At 47.8% G+C, this 20,708-nt stretch overlaps 2 protein-coding genes across 5 annotated transcripts in view; one reads left to right on the top strand and one right to left on the bottom strand.

The window, feature by feature from the left end:
- Positions 1 to 5,350, bottom strand: part of YIPF2 (Yip1 domain family member 2) — a 36,520-nt gene extending 31,170 nt beyond the window's left edge. The window contains exons 1-3 of one of the 4 annotated variants that reach the window (XM_058171178.1): positions 5,214 to 5,350; positions 4,877 to 4,923; positions 2,203 to 2,348 (exon numbers count right to left, since the gene is read on the bottom strand). In XM_058171178.1, the coding sequence (XP_058027161.1) occupies positions 2,203 to 2,348; positions 4,877 to 4,907 (177 nt within the window). In that variant the 5' untranslated portion in view covers positions 4,908 to 4,923; positions 5,214 to 5,350. Of the gene's footprint in view, positions 1 to 2,202; positions 2,349 to 4,876; positions 4,924 to 5,094 lie in introns of all 4 variants that reach the window. The other 3 variants (XM_058171181.1, XM_058171180.1, XM_058171177.1) reach the window with 3 other exon arrangements.
- Positions 5,351 to 5,649: 299 nt separating this feature from the next.
- On the top strand, positions 5,650 to 7,142 carry TIMM29 (translocase of inner mitochondrial membrane 29). Its single transcript, XM_058171182.1, has 2 exons — positions 5,650 to 5,884; positions 6,359 to 7,142. The coding sequence occupies exons 1-2, from the start codon at positions 5,662 to 5,664 to the stop codon at positions 6,985 to 6,987; spliced, it is 852 nt and encodes a 283-aa protein (XP_058027165.1). The 5' UTR covers positions 5,650 to 5,661; the 3' UTR covers positions 6,988 to 7,142.
- Positions 7,143 to 20,708: the final 13,566 nt, after the last annotated feature.

Raw genomic sequence — 20,708 nt, 5'->3', positions numbered from 1 at the left:
TTGATTTATGATGGACTGTAACGTGGACGGAGCAGAAACTGGAGTTTTAACATTTGTTTGTAAGAAGACTGCAAGCCCCTGAGGATATATTTGCTGCGAAGATAGAAGAGAAGAAAGCAAATGGCGGTTTTGTGGAATGTGTATATTGAAAACGAAAGTTAAAGAAATGCTTACTAACAGCTAGTGTCGAAATAGAAGATATATAGGAATGATTAAATGGAAGAAACGAGAATCTTATGATTTATATTTTTTCTTCTTCTTTGGGATTATAGTGATTTAGAAGAAAAGTTTTTTGAATTTTTCTTTTTTAATTTTTTTTTCCCTTCTTGGTCCATTATTAAGCTATATTTTTTTTAAAAAAATGGCTTTTAAGCAAATAGTGCCAAAAGTCATTAAAAACTTTGAAATTTCTTCAGCTCAGATTCAAAAATTAAAAGAAGAAATTAAAAAGGAATTAAGAAATTTTTTACAGGAGTTTTTGGAGAGTCATTTTTTAGAAATAGATCAAAAATTTGATGAAATAGAGAAAGAGATGTTGGATTTTAAGGAAGTGGTGGAAGAGCAGAAGAGGGAAATGAAAATGGTAAAGGATGCAATTGCGCAAATATTGAGCTCTTGTATTCAGATGGAGGATGATTTTGCAGAAATTAATAAAGCTAATTTAGAGTGGCAAAGGAAAATAGAAGAAACTCAAAAAAATCAAAACAATTGGAACTTAGATAATAAGATGGAAGATATACAGGCAAAGATAGATAGGGCAGATGAAGAAAGAGTAATATTACAATATAGATTAATGGAATATGCTATAAGGGTGAGGGGGTTGAAACAAAATAGGAAGGAAAATTTAAAGGAGATTTTTACGCAAGCCTTTGCTCAGATAAAGGGTGTGGAGCCAGAAGATTTTGAGACTAATATTGAAAGAATTTATCGTGTTAATTCTTGGTGGGCAAGACAAAATAGAGTACCGAGGGATGTGGTTATTTATTTTACAACTAAAAAGGTTAGGTATGAAATTTTGCAAGCCTTTTATAAAAATATATTTCAAATATTGGGACAAGATATAAAATGATGAAGGAAATTCCTCCTAAAATGTTAAGAAAGAGAAGAGAATTTGCTTTTTTAGTGGATGAGTTTAAGAAACATCAGATATATTTTAGATGGGAAGTCCCAATGGGTTTGTCAGTGAATTTTAGAGGCAGAAAGTATTTTCTTAATTCAGTTATGAAAGCGAGACATTTTTATATTAATGTTTTAAAGAGTGGGAATCCTTTGTTGTTAGATGCTAAGTTAATTGGTTTGGAAATGATGGAAAATAGAATGGGAGAGGGGAGGAATGTTTAAGATGTGAATATGATGATTATGGTTAATTTTTGGAATTGATTTGTTTAGGATATAAATTATAGGATTTTTGTTATTTGCTATTCGTATGGTATAAATCTATGGGATGATATTATTCAATTGTGAAGGATGGAAAGTGAAATTTATGAATTTAGATAATGTGGATGTAATGATTTTAACTGCTTACTGTTATATTGTGGATGAATAATATATTTGAGAGATTTTATTTGAAATTATATTTGATTGATGGAGTAGTATTGGAAGATTGGATATTAAATCTTATAAACAGCTGAATAAAAATCATCAGTTACAGTGAAAAAGTAGGGAGGTGTCAGAAATTAAGATGCAAATTTTCCTACTCTTCCCTGCTGGGATAAAATGGGCATCATATTAAATGTATATCAAATATTGAGGTCAAATTTCATAGTAGCCAGGACAGGTAAGATAGTTACCCAATAGCTAAACAGCCAGTGGTTAAAGTTTTCAGCTAGGTCCTGGATATCTCAGTTCCAGTCCATCCTCACTTATGAAAGCAAAACAAACAACTCTGGACTAGTCATCCTTCAGCCCAACTTTACATACTGTGCAGGAATGTTATTGCACACAAAATTAAATTCTGCATACATCACCTCAAACTTTCGGAAAAACATAAATTTAGCATATATATATATGACAAATACATTTCTATGTTCCTCTGACACATGTTAGGAAAAATATTTTCTGCAATAAATAAGTATGTCTACTACTCTGCTAATCAAAACATGATTATTATCTATGTCTCTCATGTGTACACTATCTCCCAATTTATGTCAAAACGTCCCTAGACTAAGTTCACGCAGCTTCCTCCATCTCCCCAAAACTCACCTCAGTTTTGTCATCTTCTTCATCTGGCTCATATTCCTCATTACAGCTGGAAGACATATTTAGAGTTGTGTGGCTTTGCCTCTCACTAATGCTAGGAGTAGTAGCATCAGCATTCCCAGCCAGCAAATCCATGGCTTCATTAAATTCTGCAGAGAAAATATCAATTTCATCCAATTGACTCAAATCAAACTTCAGTCTGACATTAAAGGGCCACCTGCAACAGCACTTTCTAAACTTAGGAAATTTTGCTAGTGCATACTAAATAAAAAATATTTTTTTAAGTATTTAAGAAGCATGTGAACAAAGGCAGAAAAAGGATCTGAGCTTTTGCAGACAATTTGGATTTTTAAGCAAAAAAAGTAGGAAATTAGAAGACATTTCCTCAGAGATTTTTGGAGAAATCTTAGAAATGTTAATGATGCCCCAAGAAGAAAAAAATATCCACAAAGTTTGAATTTTCTTTCATTTAAATGCAAGACTTAGAAATTAAAAGAATTTCTAAGAACACATAAGAATATCACTCAATATTTGTCAAAATAGTGGGGGAAAAGAGCTACATTTATATTTACAGTAACAGGATCATTTTATCTATGTGTACTATCCATAAGAGTTATATTTCCCTTTCAGTATTACTAAAGTCATTATCTTATACATTCAGAAAAATCAGAATATAGTGCAGCTTAAAAGTATGATATGGAAAATCACAAATGTAATAAGAGTTGTTCACTAAAGCAGCGGTCACCAACCAATGGTCTGCGGACCACTGGTGGTCCGCAAGAAAATGTTGGTGGTCCGTGGTGCACCCGAATGGAGTTCTGTTCTGGGATAAGCATTGGCCATGTCCCATGACTAGAGCTCTAGAAGATGGGATTAGCCACGCAGCTCATGGTGGGACTGTAAATCTCCGCTGTTGAAGGAGGTTCGGGCAATTTGTAACTTTGCAGCATACCCCTCACCAGCTGGAATCAGGTAATGGTGCAAGGGTGGGGGAATGACGGTGCAGGCAGGCCGAAGCAACGGGTGGCGGGAACCCTGGGCTGTTTCTTCCCCTGGTGTAGCTTCTTGTCGGCTGAATCCACCAGTGGCTATCCCCACCCCTCAACCTCCCTTCCCAGTCACTCCTCACCTGGCAAGGGGAGTGGGGGATGGAGATTCGCTTTATATTCCAGAATGGGAGCGAAGCTTCATCTCTTGCTGGATCTTTCTCTCTCTTTCCCCCACTCTTTCTCTCATTCTCTCTCCCCCCTTTCTCTCTCTCCCTCCCCCACTCTTTCTCTCTCATTATTTCTGTCTCTCTCACCCACTCTTTTTCATGGGCCAGCCAGTGTCTTGGGGCTGAGAGGAAGTCAATCATCCCTCCGAAAGACTGAGGTGCAGAAGCACCAACAAGGGATGGAAGAAACTTGAGGCTTTACAGTGCAGCCCTCGTCAGCTGGAATGAGATAATGGTGCAAGGGGGGGGGCGGTGCAGGCGGGCCAAAGCAACGGGTGGCGGGAACCCCAGGCTCTCCCTGCTGTAGCTTTCTGTTGGCTGAATCCACCAGTGGCTGTCCCCGCCCCTCGCCTGACAAGGGAAGGGGGGGGGGGAATGGAGATTCGCTCCATATTCCAGAGCGGGAGCTGGATTTCACGGCTGTTTCTTCTGGCCTTTGTTGGTGCACCTGCATCTTGGTTTCTCGGGGAGATGCTTGACTTCCTCTCAGCCCCAAGACACTGGCTGGCCCATTAGAAAGAGTGGGAGAGAGAGAAAGATCCAGCAAGAGACGAAGCTTCACTCCCATTCTGGAATATGGAGCGAATCTCCATTCCGCCCCCTCCCCTTCCCTTGCCAGGTGAGAAGTAACTGGAAAGGGAGGGCGAGGGGCGGGGACAGCCACTGGTGGATTCAGCCGACAGGAAGCTAAAGCAGGGGGAAGAAACAGCCTGGGGTTCCCACCACCCGTTGCTTTGGCCCACCTGCACCATCCCCCCCCTGCACTATTATCTCATTCCAGCCGGCGAGGGCTGCACTGCAAAGCTGCAAGTTTCTTCCATCCATTGTTGGTGATTCTGCACCTCAGTCTCGGGGGGACGATTGACTTCCTCTCAGTCCCAAGACACTGGCTGGCCCATGAGAAAGAGTGGGGGAGAGAGAGAGAAAGAGAGGGGGGGAGAGAAAGAGAGATGACAGAATGAGTGGGAGACAGCGAAAGAGAGAGGGGAGGAGACAGAATGAGAGAAAGAGTGGAGAGAGAGGGGAGGGGGGGAGAAAGAGAAAAAGAGAGAGGAGAGAAAGAGAGATGACAGAATGAGTGGGAGACAGCGAAAGAGAGAGGGGAGGAGACAGAATGAGAGAAAGAGTGGAGAGAGAGGGGAGGGGGGGAGAAAGAGAAAAAGAGAGAGGAGGGATAGTGCCTGAAGGACCCCATCCCATCATTGGGAGTCCAGGTGCTTCAGCAAGCGGCGCGCTGGATTCGTATTAGTGGTCCCCGGGATTTAAAACTATGGGCCTGGTGGTCCCTGAGGTCCAAAAGGTTAGGGACCCCTGCTCTAGGATGACAAGAGTGCTTCTAGTGCAGACACAGTAAGCTACATGGCATAATTGAGGTATCTCATAAATAACAAAACCTAACAAAAGGGAAAACATTGCTTGACTAGGTGTCCATATCTGCTTAAATGGTGAGAAAATACTCACCACGAAACTTGAGCTCATCTGAAGCAGCCATTATGAGGCCAGAGTACCTACAAAGGGAAAGAGACAGCTTTTCAGAGAAAACACGACTATAAAAGGCAGCTCGGTGGATGGGGCAGAAGACACCCTTCAGCCTCTCGGTTCTCTTCCTTCATCCACAGAAACGCCGAGTCTCCATGACAAACCAGCCTTGCCCTACCCGGCCCTCCCGCACTGATCACCTGGGAGAGGTGGAAGGATGAGAGGAGGATGTCAGGCGCTGCTTACCGACTGTGGAAAGGCACTCTGCAGATGCTCAGAGACGCCGAGAGCCACACTCTAGTCACCTGTCACCACTCACTTGCGAAACCGTGTTTATTCCACGTCTCCACGTCGTTCATAGGACCGCCTCAATCTCCCTACGTGGAGGGGGACGGGAAGGCGAGGAACTCCCAGCCCACAGCCAAGCCACGGAAGGCCTATTGATGAAGGGAAATATCCGGCGCTGCACTCGAGTATTATCCGAAACTCCTCCCCTACCGGCTACGCCAAGGAGGCCGCCGCGGTTTCGTCACGGGGCACCTAGATTATCCTTCCCCTGCCGCAGTTGTGGCCACTGGAAGCGAGGGAAGGCGGATCTTTCTTGAAGACCCCGAAGCCTTGCATTCCGCGCCTGGTTATTTGGTGGCAGAGTATCTTCCTGTTTATGAGCATTTATAAACAGCTGCGAATGTAAAACTGTCACAGCTGGCCCCTTATACTTCCCGACCATCCCCTACGGCCCTAAATGCCGGCGCAGGGACGCCAAGATGAGCTTTTGCCTTCGGGGAGGAACTACCGGCAGCAACCACGTGACACGCTGCCCTTTCCCTCCCAGCCCTGACTTCCTCTTGGTTACCGTTTTGGCGGTCCGGTCGGGTTTCGCGTCCGGTCGCATCTCAGGACGAGCGGACATGACGGGCACTCCGAATCCCGGAGAGACGGGGGAGAAGAAGCCGAGTTTTGGGGGCCGTCTCCGCGCCGGCCGCCTAGGTAGCCGAAGTCGTTTTGCCCCTCGCAGGCCGAAGAGGGAGGCTGTTTGAGGAGCGTCTGCCCCTTCCCCCCCAAACTTACTTTTCCGCTCCTCTTAATGTGATCTCATTCTTCCTTCCATCTCTTTCCACATATGACTGTAACTTTGTTGCTTGTATCCTTACGATTTATATTGATAGTTTCCTGATTGCTTAATTGTAGCCTATGACTATCCTTAAGTGTTAAATTTGTACCCTATGACTATCATTAAGGACTATAAGGGGCGTGCATAAGCGCACAAACGTGCCTACCTTTCCTGTCCTATTGTTTTTCTTTTCTTCTTCCTATATATATTTAAGTGTTGTAAATGTTGTTGTACCTTGATGAAGGTATCTGTTCTTTTATGTACGCTGAGAGCATATGCACCAAGACAAATTCCTTGTGTGTCCAATCACACTTGGCCAATAAAAAATTCTATCTTTTCTCTCTCCTCAGCCTTGTGGTGGAAGAGTCTCCTGCACGACTATGCTGAAGCCTGCCGAGAAGTCGCCCAAGGCATCCGGCAGCGGCCAGTGAAAACAGGGCTCTACCTATCGCTGCTAGCTGGAACGGTGAGCTGCAGCCTCCGCAACCCCAGTGAAGCCTCATTCGACTCCAGCCTCCTGGATGCCTCGGGAACTCTCCTACTCCTCTCGCCGTGGACGCGCAGCAGCAGCTCGGAAAAGCACACCCAGCGGCTGATGGTGCTCCGAAACCGAGGCCAGCTGCGGGTTCAGAACCTTGTGTTTTTCTCACTTCTCTACAAGGCGCCTTTCGACACCGGAGCAGACCTTTATCAAGCGCACTGCAAGTATTTAAAGCCACGGTGGACTGAGTTTCCCAGCCGGGTCCTCGATGTAGGCTTCTGGGGGCGCTGGTGGGTGTTGCACTCTAGAATGCAGAATTCAGACATTAACAATGAAGAGTTTCAGTACCTGCCAGAGCATCTCAGGACCATTTGTTTTAATCACTTGCACTCAGAAACCAACGAGAAACTTTTTGATGAGAAGTACAAAGCTGTGATTCTGACAGAAGAGCAAATCGAAGAAGCTGACAGGGAGAATCAAGGGCAACTGCACTCTTAATTAAAGCAGTTGAGTGACTGTAATATAGTATTAGAAAACAAACCAAAGTACTTCATTTATTCATCTTTCTATTTTTTTCTAGGACGCAACTATTCATTGCTGTATTCTTGATAGGCTATATTCCTGATACAAGAATAAATCCTTTCCAAAACTGAGGAGATGCTTGATGAGCAATTTGTAGTGCCACCTAAAGTGATTGATAAATTAATAATAATTATCTCTTGATACTCATTTTTTCTCTAAATGTAATGTGAAATCTTATGCAAATTGGAGGACAAATGGATCAGTCTCATAATCTTTCCATATCACTAAAGGCAATAAGAAAAGTTCCATAATATTTGTTCCCTATCAGAAATGCTCAATTTCACTTCAGTTTCTGTTTGGATTCTGCTAAAAGGCAAGGCAATATGGTTTCCAAGCCCCAACACTTTTTTTCTTTACAAACCAGCACGTTAGCTTAAAAAAATATTGTAGGGTCTTTCATTTTGTTACATTTCAGTTACATTTATTGTAAAATTAAAGCTTAATACCGTCTGCTTCATTTTCAAAATATTAATTTCTATAAATCTGTTCCAAGTCTTTTCTATGTATTTTTCCAAGACGTAAATAACAGATTATCAAATTTCTGCAAATCCTTTGTAAATTTTCTATACATCACTGAATAATGTAAATATTGATGTTCTAAAACCCTGTTGGTGAGCAATCTGAGGATTCTAATGGTTGTCTGAAAGGAGCATATGTTGAGATGTCAAAATTACAGTTCAGGCCTTGGAGGCCATGGAAAGTTACACAGGAAACCCCTAGCCCAGCGATGGCAAACCTATGGCACGCGTGCCAGAAGTGGCACACAAAGCCATCTCTCCAGGCATGCCAGCCATTACCCGTTGCTCTTCCGGTTTCCAGTGTGTGCATGAGCGCCGGATACCTGGTCTTATGGTTTCTGGGGCACATGCATGTATGAAGACTAGCTGGTCTTCACACACGTGGGAGCACTGGAAACAGGAAGAGCAGTTCCCTGGCATGCATGCACACACCAGGAAGCTGAGCTTCCAGTTTCCGCATGCATATGCGTGTCTTCACACATTCATGTGAGCCAGAAACCAGAAGACCAGGTGCATGCGCACGCCAGAAACCGGAAGCTCAGTTTCCCTGCGTGCACATGTGCACCTTCTCTTCTGGTTTTCCAGCACTCCCGCGCATGCGCACCTGGGAGCTGCTCTTCCAGTTTCCGACGCTCACCCACGTGCACGCATGCTCCCATTTTGGCAGTTCCGAAAAGGTTCGCCATCACTTGTGGGTTAAGCATGTGACCAAAACCATAAAAGGCGTGCCTGACTTATTTTTATAATTTCTGTATTTCTATACCTTATGTGTTGCATGCCAGTTTCCTCTTATGTAACTAAGTGACAGCAAAGAAATGTATACATATCTGCCTCATGCTGTGTTCAGGCTTCCTCCATCTTTAAGAGAATCCATTTTATTCAGCTGAATAAACTTGTTAGCTTATCAAGACAAACCTGGATACAGTTATTTTTTCACTGAGTCACACCATATAATAACCCCAGAGGGATTTCTAGAAGGCAGAGGTTGCTGAAATTAGCAACTACTTCCCTCCCTTATTTGAGTGTACAACCTTGGATATTGGGGACTGCATCTCTTAGGACAACATATGGATCTGTTTAAAAATGTCATGTTTCTTAAATATGTTGACATGGCACTCATGGCTTGTTTGAGTGGGGTGCTATGTAAATTCATGTAGTTAGCTGAGCTGTTTTCAGAACTGTCACAGTTCATTGATCTGCATTGTTTGATTTATGGTTTAAGTACAATTAAAAACACAAGTCGGGAAATAATGCTATGATAAAAAATTAGTTTTAAGAGGTTTGTTTGCTAAAATGAACTCAAAACATACATTATGAAAAATATTAAAGAAAAAGTGATATGGAATAACGACAGCCCCATTCCTCATTGTAAAATTGAAAAGTATGCTCTCAAGATTGTATCATTAATATATGTGTATGATTTTAAATTGGTTTGTAGGCATACTGCTAGTTTTTTCTTCCAGTTGGGAACTTACAGCATGAAGGTAATATTAAATAGGTGAGATAAAATGACAACATAACATGGTATTTTTATAATAAAATATAAACTATTATAATGATATAATAAACTGCAAGTAATCTAAAATTTTACAGTCTATGAATTATAAATACTTCACAGATTGTAATAATTTCAAAATAGGAGAGTTAGTCTGGTGTAGTGAAGGCATCAGGCAAGAAAACAGTGTGAATCACAGATTAAATAATTATCTCATATATACTAGATAGTTTTATTAAAGTAATCCCAGATTAGATAGGAAGCCAACTGAGTATTCTTGGGCCTTCAGTAGCAGTAGCACTTGAATTTATGTACTGCTTCATAGTCCTTTACAGTCGTCTCTTAGCGGTTTGTATATTGCCCCCAGTAAGCTGGGTCCTCATTTTACCAACCTTGGAAGGCTGAGTCAGCCTTGAGCCCATCAGGATCAAACTCCTGGCTGGGGACAGAGTTAGCCTGCAATCCTGCATTCTAACCACTGGACCACACTCTTCAGCCCTGGGAAGCAGGCAAAGGAAAAACACTTCCAAAATCTTACCAAGAAAACTTCACAGACTGTTCCTGGTTGCCACCAGGAGTCAACAACTGAGTCAAAAGCAAATAAAAAATCCCCTAGATTTACATAATGAACCCAAAGTCTAAGTTCTAATACTGCTTTACAAAGCCTTAGTAAGACCACACTTGGAATACTGCATCTGGTTCGGGTCATCACAATATAAAAAAAGATGTTGAAACTTTGGAAAGAGGGCAGAGAAGAACAAGAATGATTAGGGGGCTGGAGGCTGAAACATACAAAGAACGGTTACCAGAATTGCGTATGTTTAGTGCAGTGATGGCTAACCTTTTTGCCATTGCATGCCAGGAGGGGGGAGCAGGGGTCGTATGCGCATATGCCCACACCTATAATTCTATGCGCCCCGCCCCCCCGTGCATGTATGTGTGACTCCTCCCCCCACTCCTGGCATATGATGGCCCGGTAGGCCCATTTTTCTCTCTCACGTGGCTCCAGAGCCTCTCTATGAGTCTTGGGAGGATGAAAACAGCCATTCCCACGCACACCCAGGGGCCTTCCGGAGGCCAGTAATGGCCTGTTTACCAACTTCCGGTTGGACAGGAAGTGACTTTTTTGCTGTCCCCAGCCTCCAGAGACTCCTAGAAGGCCTGAAAATTAGCTAGCCGGCGCGCGCATGCATACCAGGGGTGAGCTCACGTGACCACTGATATGGCTATGTGTGCCACCTGTGGCACACATGCCATAGGTTCGCCATCACGGGTCTAATGTCTAATGAAAAGGACTAGGGGAAACATGATAGCAGGGATCCAGTATTTGAGGGGCTCCTAAAAAGTCAAATGGGGGTCAAACTATTTTCCAAACAAGAGAAGGCAAGACAAGAATTAATGGATGGAAATTAATCAAGGAGAGAAGCAACCTAGAACTAAGGAGAAATTTCCTAATGGTGAGAGCAATCAACCAAAGAAATAGCTTGCCTTCAGAAGTTGTGGGTGCTCCATCATTGGAGGCTTTCAAAAGGAAATTGGACAACCATTTCTTTAAAATGTTATAGGATCTCCCACTTGAGCAGGGGGTTGGACTAGAAGATCTCCAAGGTCCCTTTCAACTTTATTATTCTATTTTCTATATTCTAATAAATAAATAAAGCATACCCACAAAGTGGCAGCAATTGGAAATGAGAAAAAGACAGCTGTAGTTACAGTATTTTGTAGCCAGGTGGCAGAAGCGGTTGCTTAAAGAGAGAGGAAAAAGCTACATCAGTAGTAAACAATCTGAAGAGAGGATTTCCTCCCTCCCCCCACTTGTCTATACAAATCTGTGGAAGATTACAGGAAAATGTCTCTGGATAATACCAGAAGCCAACAATGAATTACTTGGAATTCAGCCAATGCCCTGTCTGTACTGTATGTTTGAACAGTAGGGAAAAGATCCAAGCTAGGAAATGGGCAACACAGATTGAAATCTGGAAGTAGTAGATTATTGCTGACATCAGCAAATATCAAATATTGCTCCTTGAAAATTAGAACTTTCTGTGTTCAATTAATATTTCCTTGTTCTCTCAGGGATCTTGGGCTGGATCTATCTCTCATCTGAATATCCCTCTCATCCAAGGTACTTGGGGAGGTAGTAAGGGACCCCAGGCAAGCTGTCTTGGCCAGATTTGAAGTAAATGGGATGGGAGGAATAAGTATGCTGATCAATATCACATAAACTGTGGAGACTGATTGGTACTGTATGTTAAGTATGTGGGTTTTGAGTTTTCAATTAATGTTTTGTGTAAACTCAGCCAGCTGTGTTTCATTCAATAAACCATGATTTAACATGATCTGAGAATCTAACTGAATCTGGGTAAACGTTAAATTCTTTTATCCAGATCAAATATCTTCTTCATGTCTCTTCAAAATTCTTCAGTTTCTCTTCTGCCTCTACCAAAATCACTAAGCATGCATCAATTTCTGAGGAAGATGTGGAGTGGAAAACAAAAGGTAACTTATTACATTGACTTCTCCCAAAAGTATTTTAAGGCCCTGTGTCCTAGCACTATTGCTAGCACATCCTAGCAAATTTCACATTCTACCTCTGCATATTAAAAATAAACTCCAAGAGCATCCAAGAATAACATTGCAGCAAGCAGGCTACCCAGTGGTGGGATTCAGACGGTTCATGCCAGTTCAGATTGTTAAATTACCCACCCCCCACTATCGAAGTGGATCGTGGGCACTGCGCTCCAATGGAGAAATGGGCAACAGAGTGGCTGGGGTGAGGGAAGGACAAGGCCACTTTCCCTCCTCCTTCCCTCCTGCTGGCTGCTCTGTTACCCATTTCTCCAGTGTAGCACAGCACCCAGGAATTTAACAACCGGTTCGCTTAGGGTCAGGCTGGCCGTTGTGGGAGGCTCATCCCGCTTGTGGGGCAGAGCTGGAAAATGGGCCACACCACCCATGATAGCCAATCTGATCCTGGGTGAACCGGTTGTTAAATTATTTGAATCCCATCACTGAGGCTACCTATCTGCAGAAATTAGTTTTTCAGCATTCTTCATATTCTTTTTCTTTGAATGCCCCTTCTTCTGTAATAGTAGCAATAGTAGTAGTAGTAGAAGTCACAAATTCAGAACACATGGGATAAAAAAGCCTGTGATTGCACTTAGTTGCAGATTGCTATTAGCAATGCATACTGTATGTTCTACAGGCTGCAATTATAAACTTAGCAATAGAAAAAATTGTTTTAGGCTCTTTATCTATAATAGTAGTATATAAAATTCTTTTGTTCATTTGGTAAATGAGCAAATTATTAATATCTCATTCAAGGAAGGGAAGGAATATATTGAAACACTGTACAATAGAGATGCCAACTTTCAATAAATCGTATAAAATATTTCCTACTTACAAGAATCTCTAATTCTATAAGATGAAGTTTGATTAGCACTCTGTTCGTTACCAATTGGAAGGCTACAAAAATTGATGGAATACAACTGAAATATGGCATGTAATAGAAGAAGGTTCAATGAAGGTTCTATCCAAGCTATTGTATGCCAGCAAATCTGGAGAGTGACGCAGTAGCCAACAGATTGGAAGAGGTCAGTTACACTGTAAAACCAAAAAAAAAGTTTAACAAAGTGTGCAAACTATTGTGCAATCAATTTGATTGTGTGAATAACATCACACTGTGGAACAACTCATTGTCCTCATGAGAAATATATACAGAAGTCATGAAGCCAGAAAACAGCCAGAACATGATGAGAAACACTTGCTTCTGGTTGGCAAAAGAGTGTGACTAGGCTGCATACTCTCCTCTTTGTGCTGAATATATATTAATTGGATTGGAAGATTAGTGTGGCTTTAAAATTGGAGGAAAAAATGTGAATAATCCACACTGAAGACTCTACCCTGATATCCAAAAATGCAGAGGGCCTGCAAACTCTAATAATAAAAAGCAAAGGAGCACAGTGAAAAACTGGGACTAAAATCTATATGTATATAAAAGCGAAAACTACTCATGCCATAATCATGAAAACTCCAGAACCATAAAGCCTACAAACTTGAAATTTGCCCCGTATGTTCCTCTTGGCTTTTAGATGCTCACTAAAAAAGGATTTTTTGAAATCACCATCAGAGCATTAGTATTTCCTATATTATGATTAACATGCTCTGATGCTAAGGAGTTCTACTCCCCCGCCCCACCTGAAAAGAAATCTGTTCCAAATGCAAAACACAAGCAAAGGAGAGAAGTTTCACTTTCAGTTTTACTTTCACAGCAAAAGCTAGAGGATAGGATAGGGGAGGCCTGTGTGGGGCAAGCCTGAGGGAGAGAAGGGGATAGGATAGAAGACGTTTCTGTAGGCAAGGCTGAGTGGAGGGGAGAGGCTGATCATAACTACTCATTAATTTTCAAGCTGTAAGTGTTGATTTATCAAGCCTGATCACATAGTTTTATAGTGAAGCATGGGTATCCAGCTAGTTAAATATAAAAAGACCAAACTAACAGTTAACAGGTAGAGCATCCACTTAGAATTGACAATGAAGATAGTGACATGGTAGATAGTGTCGTGTCCCACTCCTCCGCTGACGGCCGGGTCAGGGAAATCCGAAACAGGCGTGCCTCTGCAGCTCTGCCAAAGTCCTAGCAAAGTCCTCAAGGCAGGCAGGAGACCAGAAATTGACTTCAGCAAGATATGTTCGACTTTGCCTGACTCAGAGAATGCCAGATAGCAGATCCTTTATATAGGCCATGGGGTGTGGCTCCATGACTCAGCACACTTATCCAGGCCTGCCCCTCCTTTCCTTCTGACGCCGCCGCCTATCAATTCTTCTGAAGCGAGGGTCACTCCAGTCGGCAGCTGTTGGTAATTGACCTCCCTCAGGCTCACATGCTGTGGGGGAGGGGGAGGGGTCTAGTTGCTCCGTTTGCCTGGGCATGGAGCCAGGGCTGGGGCCGGGAGGTGCTTCCTCCTCCTCAGCCTGTCTGGGCATGGAGCCAGGGCTGGGGCTGGGAGGTGCTTCCTCCTCCTCAGCCTGTCTGGGCATGGAGCCAGGGCTGGTGCTGGGAGGCATACTAGGACATTCCTCAGCGTTCGGAAGCAGATAAGAAGGCCCCGGCTGCTGTGAGAGCGGGCAAGACACAACACTATCCCTCACCGCAGGGCCCTTCCCCCGGGGCTGACGATCGGGATGCGGTCGGGCCAGGTTCTGCTCGTGGAAGGTCCGGGGCGTGGACGTCGGAGGCGTTGACCCAGGTGAACTCGGTTCCGTACCTTTGCCACGCGACCAGGTATTGGAAGCGCCCCTTCAGCCAGCGGGAGTCGCGTATGCTGTGCACTTTGTACTCCTCCGCCCTGTCCTCGTCGACAGCGCCGGGCGCCGCCGGGCACCAGAGGGGACACGGCGGGGCCTCAGGGACCAGCAAGGACCGGTGGAAGACGGGATTGATCCGCATGGAACGCGGCAGGGTCAGCCGGTAGGCCACCGGATTGATGACCGCCTCGACGGGGAACGGACCGATGAACTGGTGGTCCAGTTTCCTCACCGGCCGGTCGGACGGGAGATGCTTTGTGGAGAGCCACACATGGTCTCCGACCACCAGCGGGGGTGTTGCCCGTCGGGAACGATCAGCGACCCGCTTGTAGTCCTCCTTCGCCCGATTCAGCTGCCAACGCACCATCTGCTGGACCACGTGCAACTCGGAGAGAAAGGACTGTGTCTCGGGAACCGGGGAGTCCGGGGGCACCAGTGGGAAGAGCCGCGGATGGTACCCCAAGTTGGCCAGGAACGGGTCTGGGTGGAGGTGTGTTGGGAGTTGTTGAATGCGAACTCCGCCAGGGACAGGTAATCAGCCCAGTTGTCCTGCTGCTGGTTCATGAAGCACCGGAGGTACTGCTCTAGGACGCCAATGACCTTCTCCGTCCCGCCGTCGGTCTCCGGATGGTGCGCCGACGACAGGCAAACCTGTACCTCCAATGCGGCCATTAGGCTCTTCCAAAAGCGAGCCGTGAACTGCGACCCACGGTGCCGGACACCACCCTGTCCGGCAGACCATGGAGGCGGAAGACGTGCTGCAAGAAGAGATGGGCCGTCTTGGCAGCGGTGGGCAGCCCGTGGCACGGGATGAAGTGTGCACCCGGGGCCACCAGAAGGTCCGCGTCACCAGGTTGAGAGTCTTGAAAAACCCGAAATGGCCCGCGGCAGGGTCAGCGGTAGGCCACGGATTGATGACCGCCTCGGCGAGCGGACCGATGAACTGGTGGTCCAGTTTCCTCACCGGCCGGTCGGACGGGAGATGCTTTGTGGAGAGCCACACATGGTCTCCGACCACCAGCGGGGGTGTTGCCCGTCGGGAACGATCAGCGACCCGCTTGTAGTCCTCCTTCGCCCGATTCAGCTGCCAACGCACCATCTGCTGGACCACGTGCAACTCGGAGAGAAAGGACTGTGTCTCGGGAACCGGGGAGTCCGGGGGCACCAGTGGGAAGAGCCGCGGATGGTACCCCAAGTTGGCCAGGAACGGGTCTGGGTGGAGGTGTGTTGGGAGTTGTTGAATGCGAACTCCGCCAGGGACAGGTAATCAGCCCAGTTGTCCTGCTGCTGGTTCATGAAGCACCGGAGGTACTGCTCTAGGACGCCAATGACCTTCTCCGTCCCGCCGTCGGTCTCCGGATGGTGCGCCGACGACAGGCAAACCTGTACCTCCAATGCGGCCATTAGGCTCTTCCAAAAGCGAGCCGTGAACTGCGACCCACGGTGCCGGACACCACCCTGTCCGGCAGACCATGGAGGCGGAAGACGTGCTGCAAGAAGAGATGGGCCGTCTTGGCAGCGGTGGGCAGCCCGTGGCACGGGATGAAGTGTGCACCCGGGGCCACCAGAAGGTCCGCGTCACCAGGTTGAGAGTCTTGAAAAACCCGAAATGGCCCGCGGCAGGGTTGTCGTGGCACTGGGCCAGGACGAGGGACCGGAGCGGTCCCGTGGGCACATACAACCGCCCCCGGAACTTGAGTACGTCGTCTTCCAATGTCCACGGAGACGTGGGGCCCGCCTCCGCTCGCCGCTGCTGAGACCAGGCGTCTTGGCGCTGCGCCTCTCGCACCCAGGCCCATAAGTCCAGTGGTTCCCGGGCGGCGGCCAAGGCTTCCGCCGGCAGTACTGTCCGTGGAGGAAGAGGGTCTTGGGCGCTCAGGTACTCCGGCTTACGGGACAGGGCATCTGCCCTCCGGTTGTGGCCGCTGGGGATATAGGTGACGCGGAAGTTGAACCGGGCAAAGAACAGCAACCACCGGATCTGCCGCTGGTTCAACTTCCGAGCTGTGGTGAGATGTTCGAGGTTCCGATGGTCCGTTCGGACCTCCACCTGATGCCGGGCCCCCTCCAGGTGGTGCCGCCATGCCTCGAACGCAGCCTTGATAGCCAGCAACTCCTTTTCCCAGATGGTATAGTTGCGCTCGGAAGGGTTGAGCTTCTGCGAGTAGTATGCGCAGGGAAAAAGAGTGCCACCATCCGCCGGGGCCTGTAGCAGCACCGCTCCGAGGGCGACGTTGGAGGCATCCGTCTCCACCACGAAAGGCCGGTGCGGGTCGGGATGTCGCAGGATGGGCTCCGTGACGAAAGCCTTCTTGAGAGCCGTGAAGGCTTCCTCCTGCGGGGAACCCCACCGGAACGGGACCTTCTTCTGGAGGAGCTGGGTGAGTGGAGCCGTCAGCGTGGCGAAGCCCGGGATGAAGGTCCGATAGTAATTGGTGAAGCCCAGCAGCCGCTGGACATCCTTCACCCGACGCAGGGCTTCCCAGCTGCTCAGGGCCTCCACCTTGCGCGGGTCCATGGCGATCCCCTCGGGTGAGAGGATGTGCCCGAGGAACTCGATGGACGTCCGGAGGAAAAAGCACTTTTCCAGCTTGGCGTAGAGCTGGTGCTCCCGCAGGCGCTGCAGGACCAGGCGGAGGTGCTGGAGGTGACTTTCCCTGGACCGGGAGTAGACCAGGATGTCATTCAGATAGATCACCATGAACCGATCCAACATGTCCCGGAACACATCGTTCATAAAATGTTGGAAGACGGCGGGGGCGTTGGTCAGCCCGAACGGCATGACCGTGTACTCGTAGTGTCCGTACCGGGTGCCGAACGCTGTCTTCCACTCATCCCCTTCACGCATCCGCACCAGGTTGTAGGCCCCCCGGAGGTCGAGCTTGGTAAAGATGGAGGCCTCCCGCAGCCGGTCCATCAGCTCCGGGATGAGCGGCAAGGGGTAGCGATTCCGCACCGTGATGGCGTTCAGCCGGCGGTAGTCGCAACACAGGCGCAAATCCCCCGTCTTCTTTTTCATGAAGAGGACCGGGGCCGACAGAGGGGACTTGGAAGGCCGGATGAACCCTCGGGCCAGATTTTTGTCAAGAAAGTCCCTGAGGGCGGCCAACTCGGGCTCGGACATGGAATACAGGCGTCCCGTTGGCAGCGGGGCGCCGGGTTGCAGGTCCACGGGGCAGTCGTAGGGCCGGTGCGGGGGCAAGCGGTCCGCCTCCTTTTCACTGAAGATGTCAGCGAAGTCCTGCAGCTCAGGGGGCACGGTGACGGCCGGGGTGAAGACGTCCTGGCTGTCACAGGTGTGGCGGATGTGGTCGACACACTGCAGGCTGGGGAATGAGATGGCGTTCCGTGACCAGGCCACCTGAGGGTCGTGAGTCCGCAGCCAGGCCAGTCTGAGGATCACCGGGAAGTGGAGGTCCGCCGTCACGTAGAAGCGAATCGACTCCTCGTGGTCCCCGATGGTGAGGGCTGCGTGGCGAAGTTAATGGGTCCAGCCACCAGCTCCCTCCCGTCGATGGTCTCGACGCTCATCGGAGGGTCCACCGGTACCAAGGGGACCCCAAAATGGTCCACGAAGGCCCGGTCCATAAAGTTCGTGGTGGCCCCAAATCCACCAGTGCGTGCGCCGGGATCCCCTCCGGCCGGTCACCCACCCACACCCGGGTGTCCAAAATCAGGTGCCGAGGGGGCCCGGGGTCCACGTCGGCCATGTCTGGCGGGGACTTGGTCCGTACCCAGCCTAAGGTTTTTCCTAGGCCGGGCCTGCCCCGTTTCCCGACTGGCCAGGCCGGGATTCGGGGACGGGCGCACGTGCTCCGCCGCGCTTCCTGGGCCATGCGGCGGCGAAATGGACGGGCTCCCCACAATACAAGCACAGCCCCCCTTGGCGCCTCCGGCTCCGCTCCTGGGCCGTCAGGCGAGGCCTGGCCGCTCCTAACTCCATGGGCTCCTCGGCGGCAGCCACAAAGCGCGGGGCGGCACGGGACGGGGTCGGCACGGGTCGAGGGAGTGCGACGGTCGTTGACGGTTGCTGGTGGCGACGGGACGGGCGTTGCTGGAGACGGGTGTCGAGGCGCAGGCAGAGGGGCACCAGGTCAACGAGGGTCCGTGGCGCCTCCACCCGAGCCAGCTCATCCTGGAGCTCTTCCGAAAGGCCCTTCTGGAACGTGTCTGCCAGTGCTATGTCGTTCCAGTCCAAATCGTGGCACAGCAACCGGAACTCCGCGATGTACTCCCGGAGGGGGCGCGGCCCTTGTTGGATCTCTCCTAGGCACTGGGCGGCCGTCCAGGCCCACACGGGGTCATCATACATTAGGCGCAGTTTCCCCCAGAACCCCTGGTAGTCCGCCAGCAAGGGGCTGTCCCTGAGCACCAAAGGCGTGGCCCACTGAGCAGCCTAGCCAGACAACAGATTCATCACGAAGGCCACCCTGGCCCGGTCATCTGGAAAGTCCCCCGGCCGCATTGCCATGTAGATCTGGCACTGGGCCATGAAGGCCGGGAACATCTCCATCCGTCCTGAGAACTTCTCCGGCACCGGTACCGGGCTATGGCGCTGAGGAGGAAGAGGAGGAGGTTGGACTGCTGGGGCATTCCCAGCAGCCAGTTGAGCAGTCAGCTGGGCGACTTGCTGTTGCAGTTGCTGGTTATCTGCTTGTAGCTGCTGCACAATCTGCGCCAGCTTTTGCTGATCCATCTTGTGGTGTAGATGTGTAGGAGTCAGGCAAGATGTTGTGTCCCACTCCTCCGCTGACAGCCGGGTCAGGGAAATCCGAATCAGGCGTGCCTCTGCAGCTTTGCCAAAGTCCTAGCAAAGTCCTCAAGGCAGGCAGGAGACCAGAAAGTGACTTCAGCAAGATATGTTCGTCTTTGCCTGACTCAGAGAATGCCAGAAAGCAGATCCTTTATATAGGCCATGGGGTGTGGCTCCATGACTCAGCACTTATCCAGGCCTGCCCCTCCCTTCCTTCTGACGCCGCCGCCTATCAATTCTTCTGAAGCGAGGGTCACTCCAGTCGGCAGCTGTTAGTAATTGACCTCCCTCAGGCTCACATGCTGTAGGGGAGGGGGAGGGGTCTAGTTGCTCCGTTTGCCTGGGCATGGAGCCAGGGCTGGGGCCGGGAGGTGCTTCCTCCTCCTCAGCCTGTCTGGGCATGGAGCCAGGGCTGGGGCTGGGAGGCATACTAGGACATTCCTCAGCGTTCGGAAGCAGATAAGAAGGCCCCGGCTGCAGTGAGAGTGGGCAAGGCACAACAGATAGTTCCTGACTTTTAAGATCAACCACCAATAATAAAGAAATAAGCAGTTAGGAAATGCCCAACATACTAGTATTTGGTAGAGCAGCCAAGAAAGTCTTGAAAAAGTATTCAAATGCTGGGGTGTGTCCATGTCCATAAAGATCAAAATCATGAAAGTCATAGTATTCTCTGTGGCACTCTATGAGTGAGATTTGGACTTCGAAGAAGCAGAATAGGAAGAGTATTGATATTTTTGTACTTTGATGTTAAAGAAGAGGCCAGAAAATAACCTGGGAAGACAAGTAAACAAACTAATGAATCATCCAACAAATCAACCCAGAGTTCTCACTCAAGGTACAAATGGTCAGTTCAAATTATCCTATCCGGATGCTATGCAAAGACCCAACTCTCTGGACAAGTGGAAGAAAAGAGAAGAAGAGGATGACCAGCAGCCAAGTAGATGAATTCAGTTACAGTGACAATCCATGCCCTGTTGGAACACCTGGAAAACTTGGTTAGGGTTGATTGAAAATCTATCCATGTTTGTTTGTTTCTTTCTTTCTTTCTTTATTTTGTCACAACAATATATGTAGGCATCATACAAAAAGATTATATAGTATATAAACATATATATGAGTAAATATTAGGAGGTATAAGCATATATATATATATATATATAGGAAGAAGAAAAGAAAAACAATAGGACAGGAATGGTAGGCACGTTTGTGCACTTATGCACGCCCCTTATGGTCCTCTTAGGAATGGGGTGAGGTCAATAGTAGAAAGTTTTTGGTTAAAGGTTTTAGAATTATGGGAAGAGACCACAGAGTCAGGTAAAGTATTCCAAGCACTGATGATTCTGTTACAGAACTCATATTTTCTGCAATCTAGATTAAAGCAGTTGACATTAAGTTTAAATCTATTGGTTGTTCTTGTATTATTGCAATTAAAGCTGAAGTAGTCTTTAACAGGAAGGACATTACAATAGATGATTCTATGAGTTAAACTTAGGTCTTGTCGAAGGCGACGGAGTTCCAAGTTTTCTAAGCCTAGGATTTCAAGTCTGGTGGGATAAGGTAT

The sequence above is a fragment of the Ahaetulla prasina genome, chromosome 2 (assembly GCF_028640845.1).
Source record: "Ahaetulla prasina isolate Xishuangbanna chromosome 2, ASM2864084v1, whole genome shotgun sequence".
NCBI classification, from domain to species: Eukaryota; Metazoa; Chordata; class Lepidosauria; order Squamata; family Colubridae; genus Ahaetulla; species Ahaetulla prasina.
The sequence above is the reverse complement of the archived record's forward strand: the minus strand, read 5'-3'. Positions and strand labels throughout refer to the sequence as shown.

Coding starts and splice junctions, on each gene's coding strand:
- TIMM29 (XM_058171182.1), top strand. CDS start 5,662: ATGAGCTTTTGCCTTCGGGGAGGAACTACCGGCAGCAACCACGTGACA. Junction 5,885..6,358: donor TCTCCGCGCCGGCCGCCTAG/GTAGCCGAAGTC, acceptor CTCTCTCCTCAG/CCTTGTGGTGGAAGAGTCTC.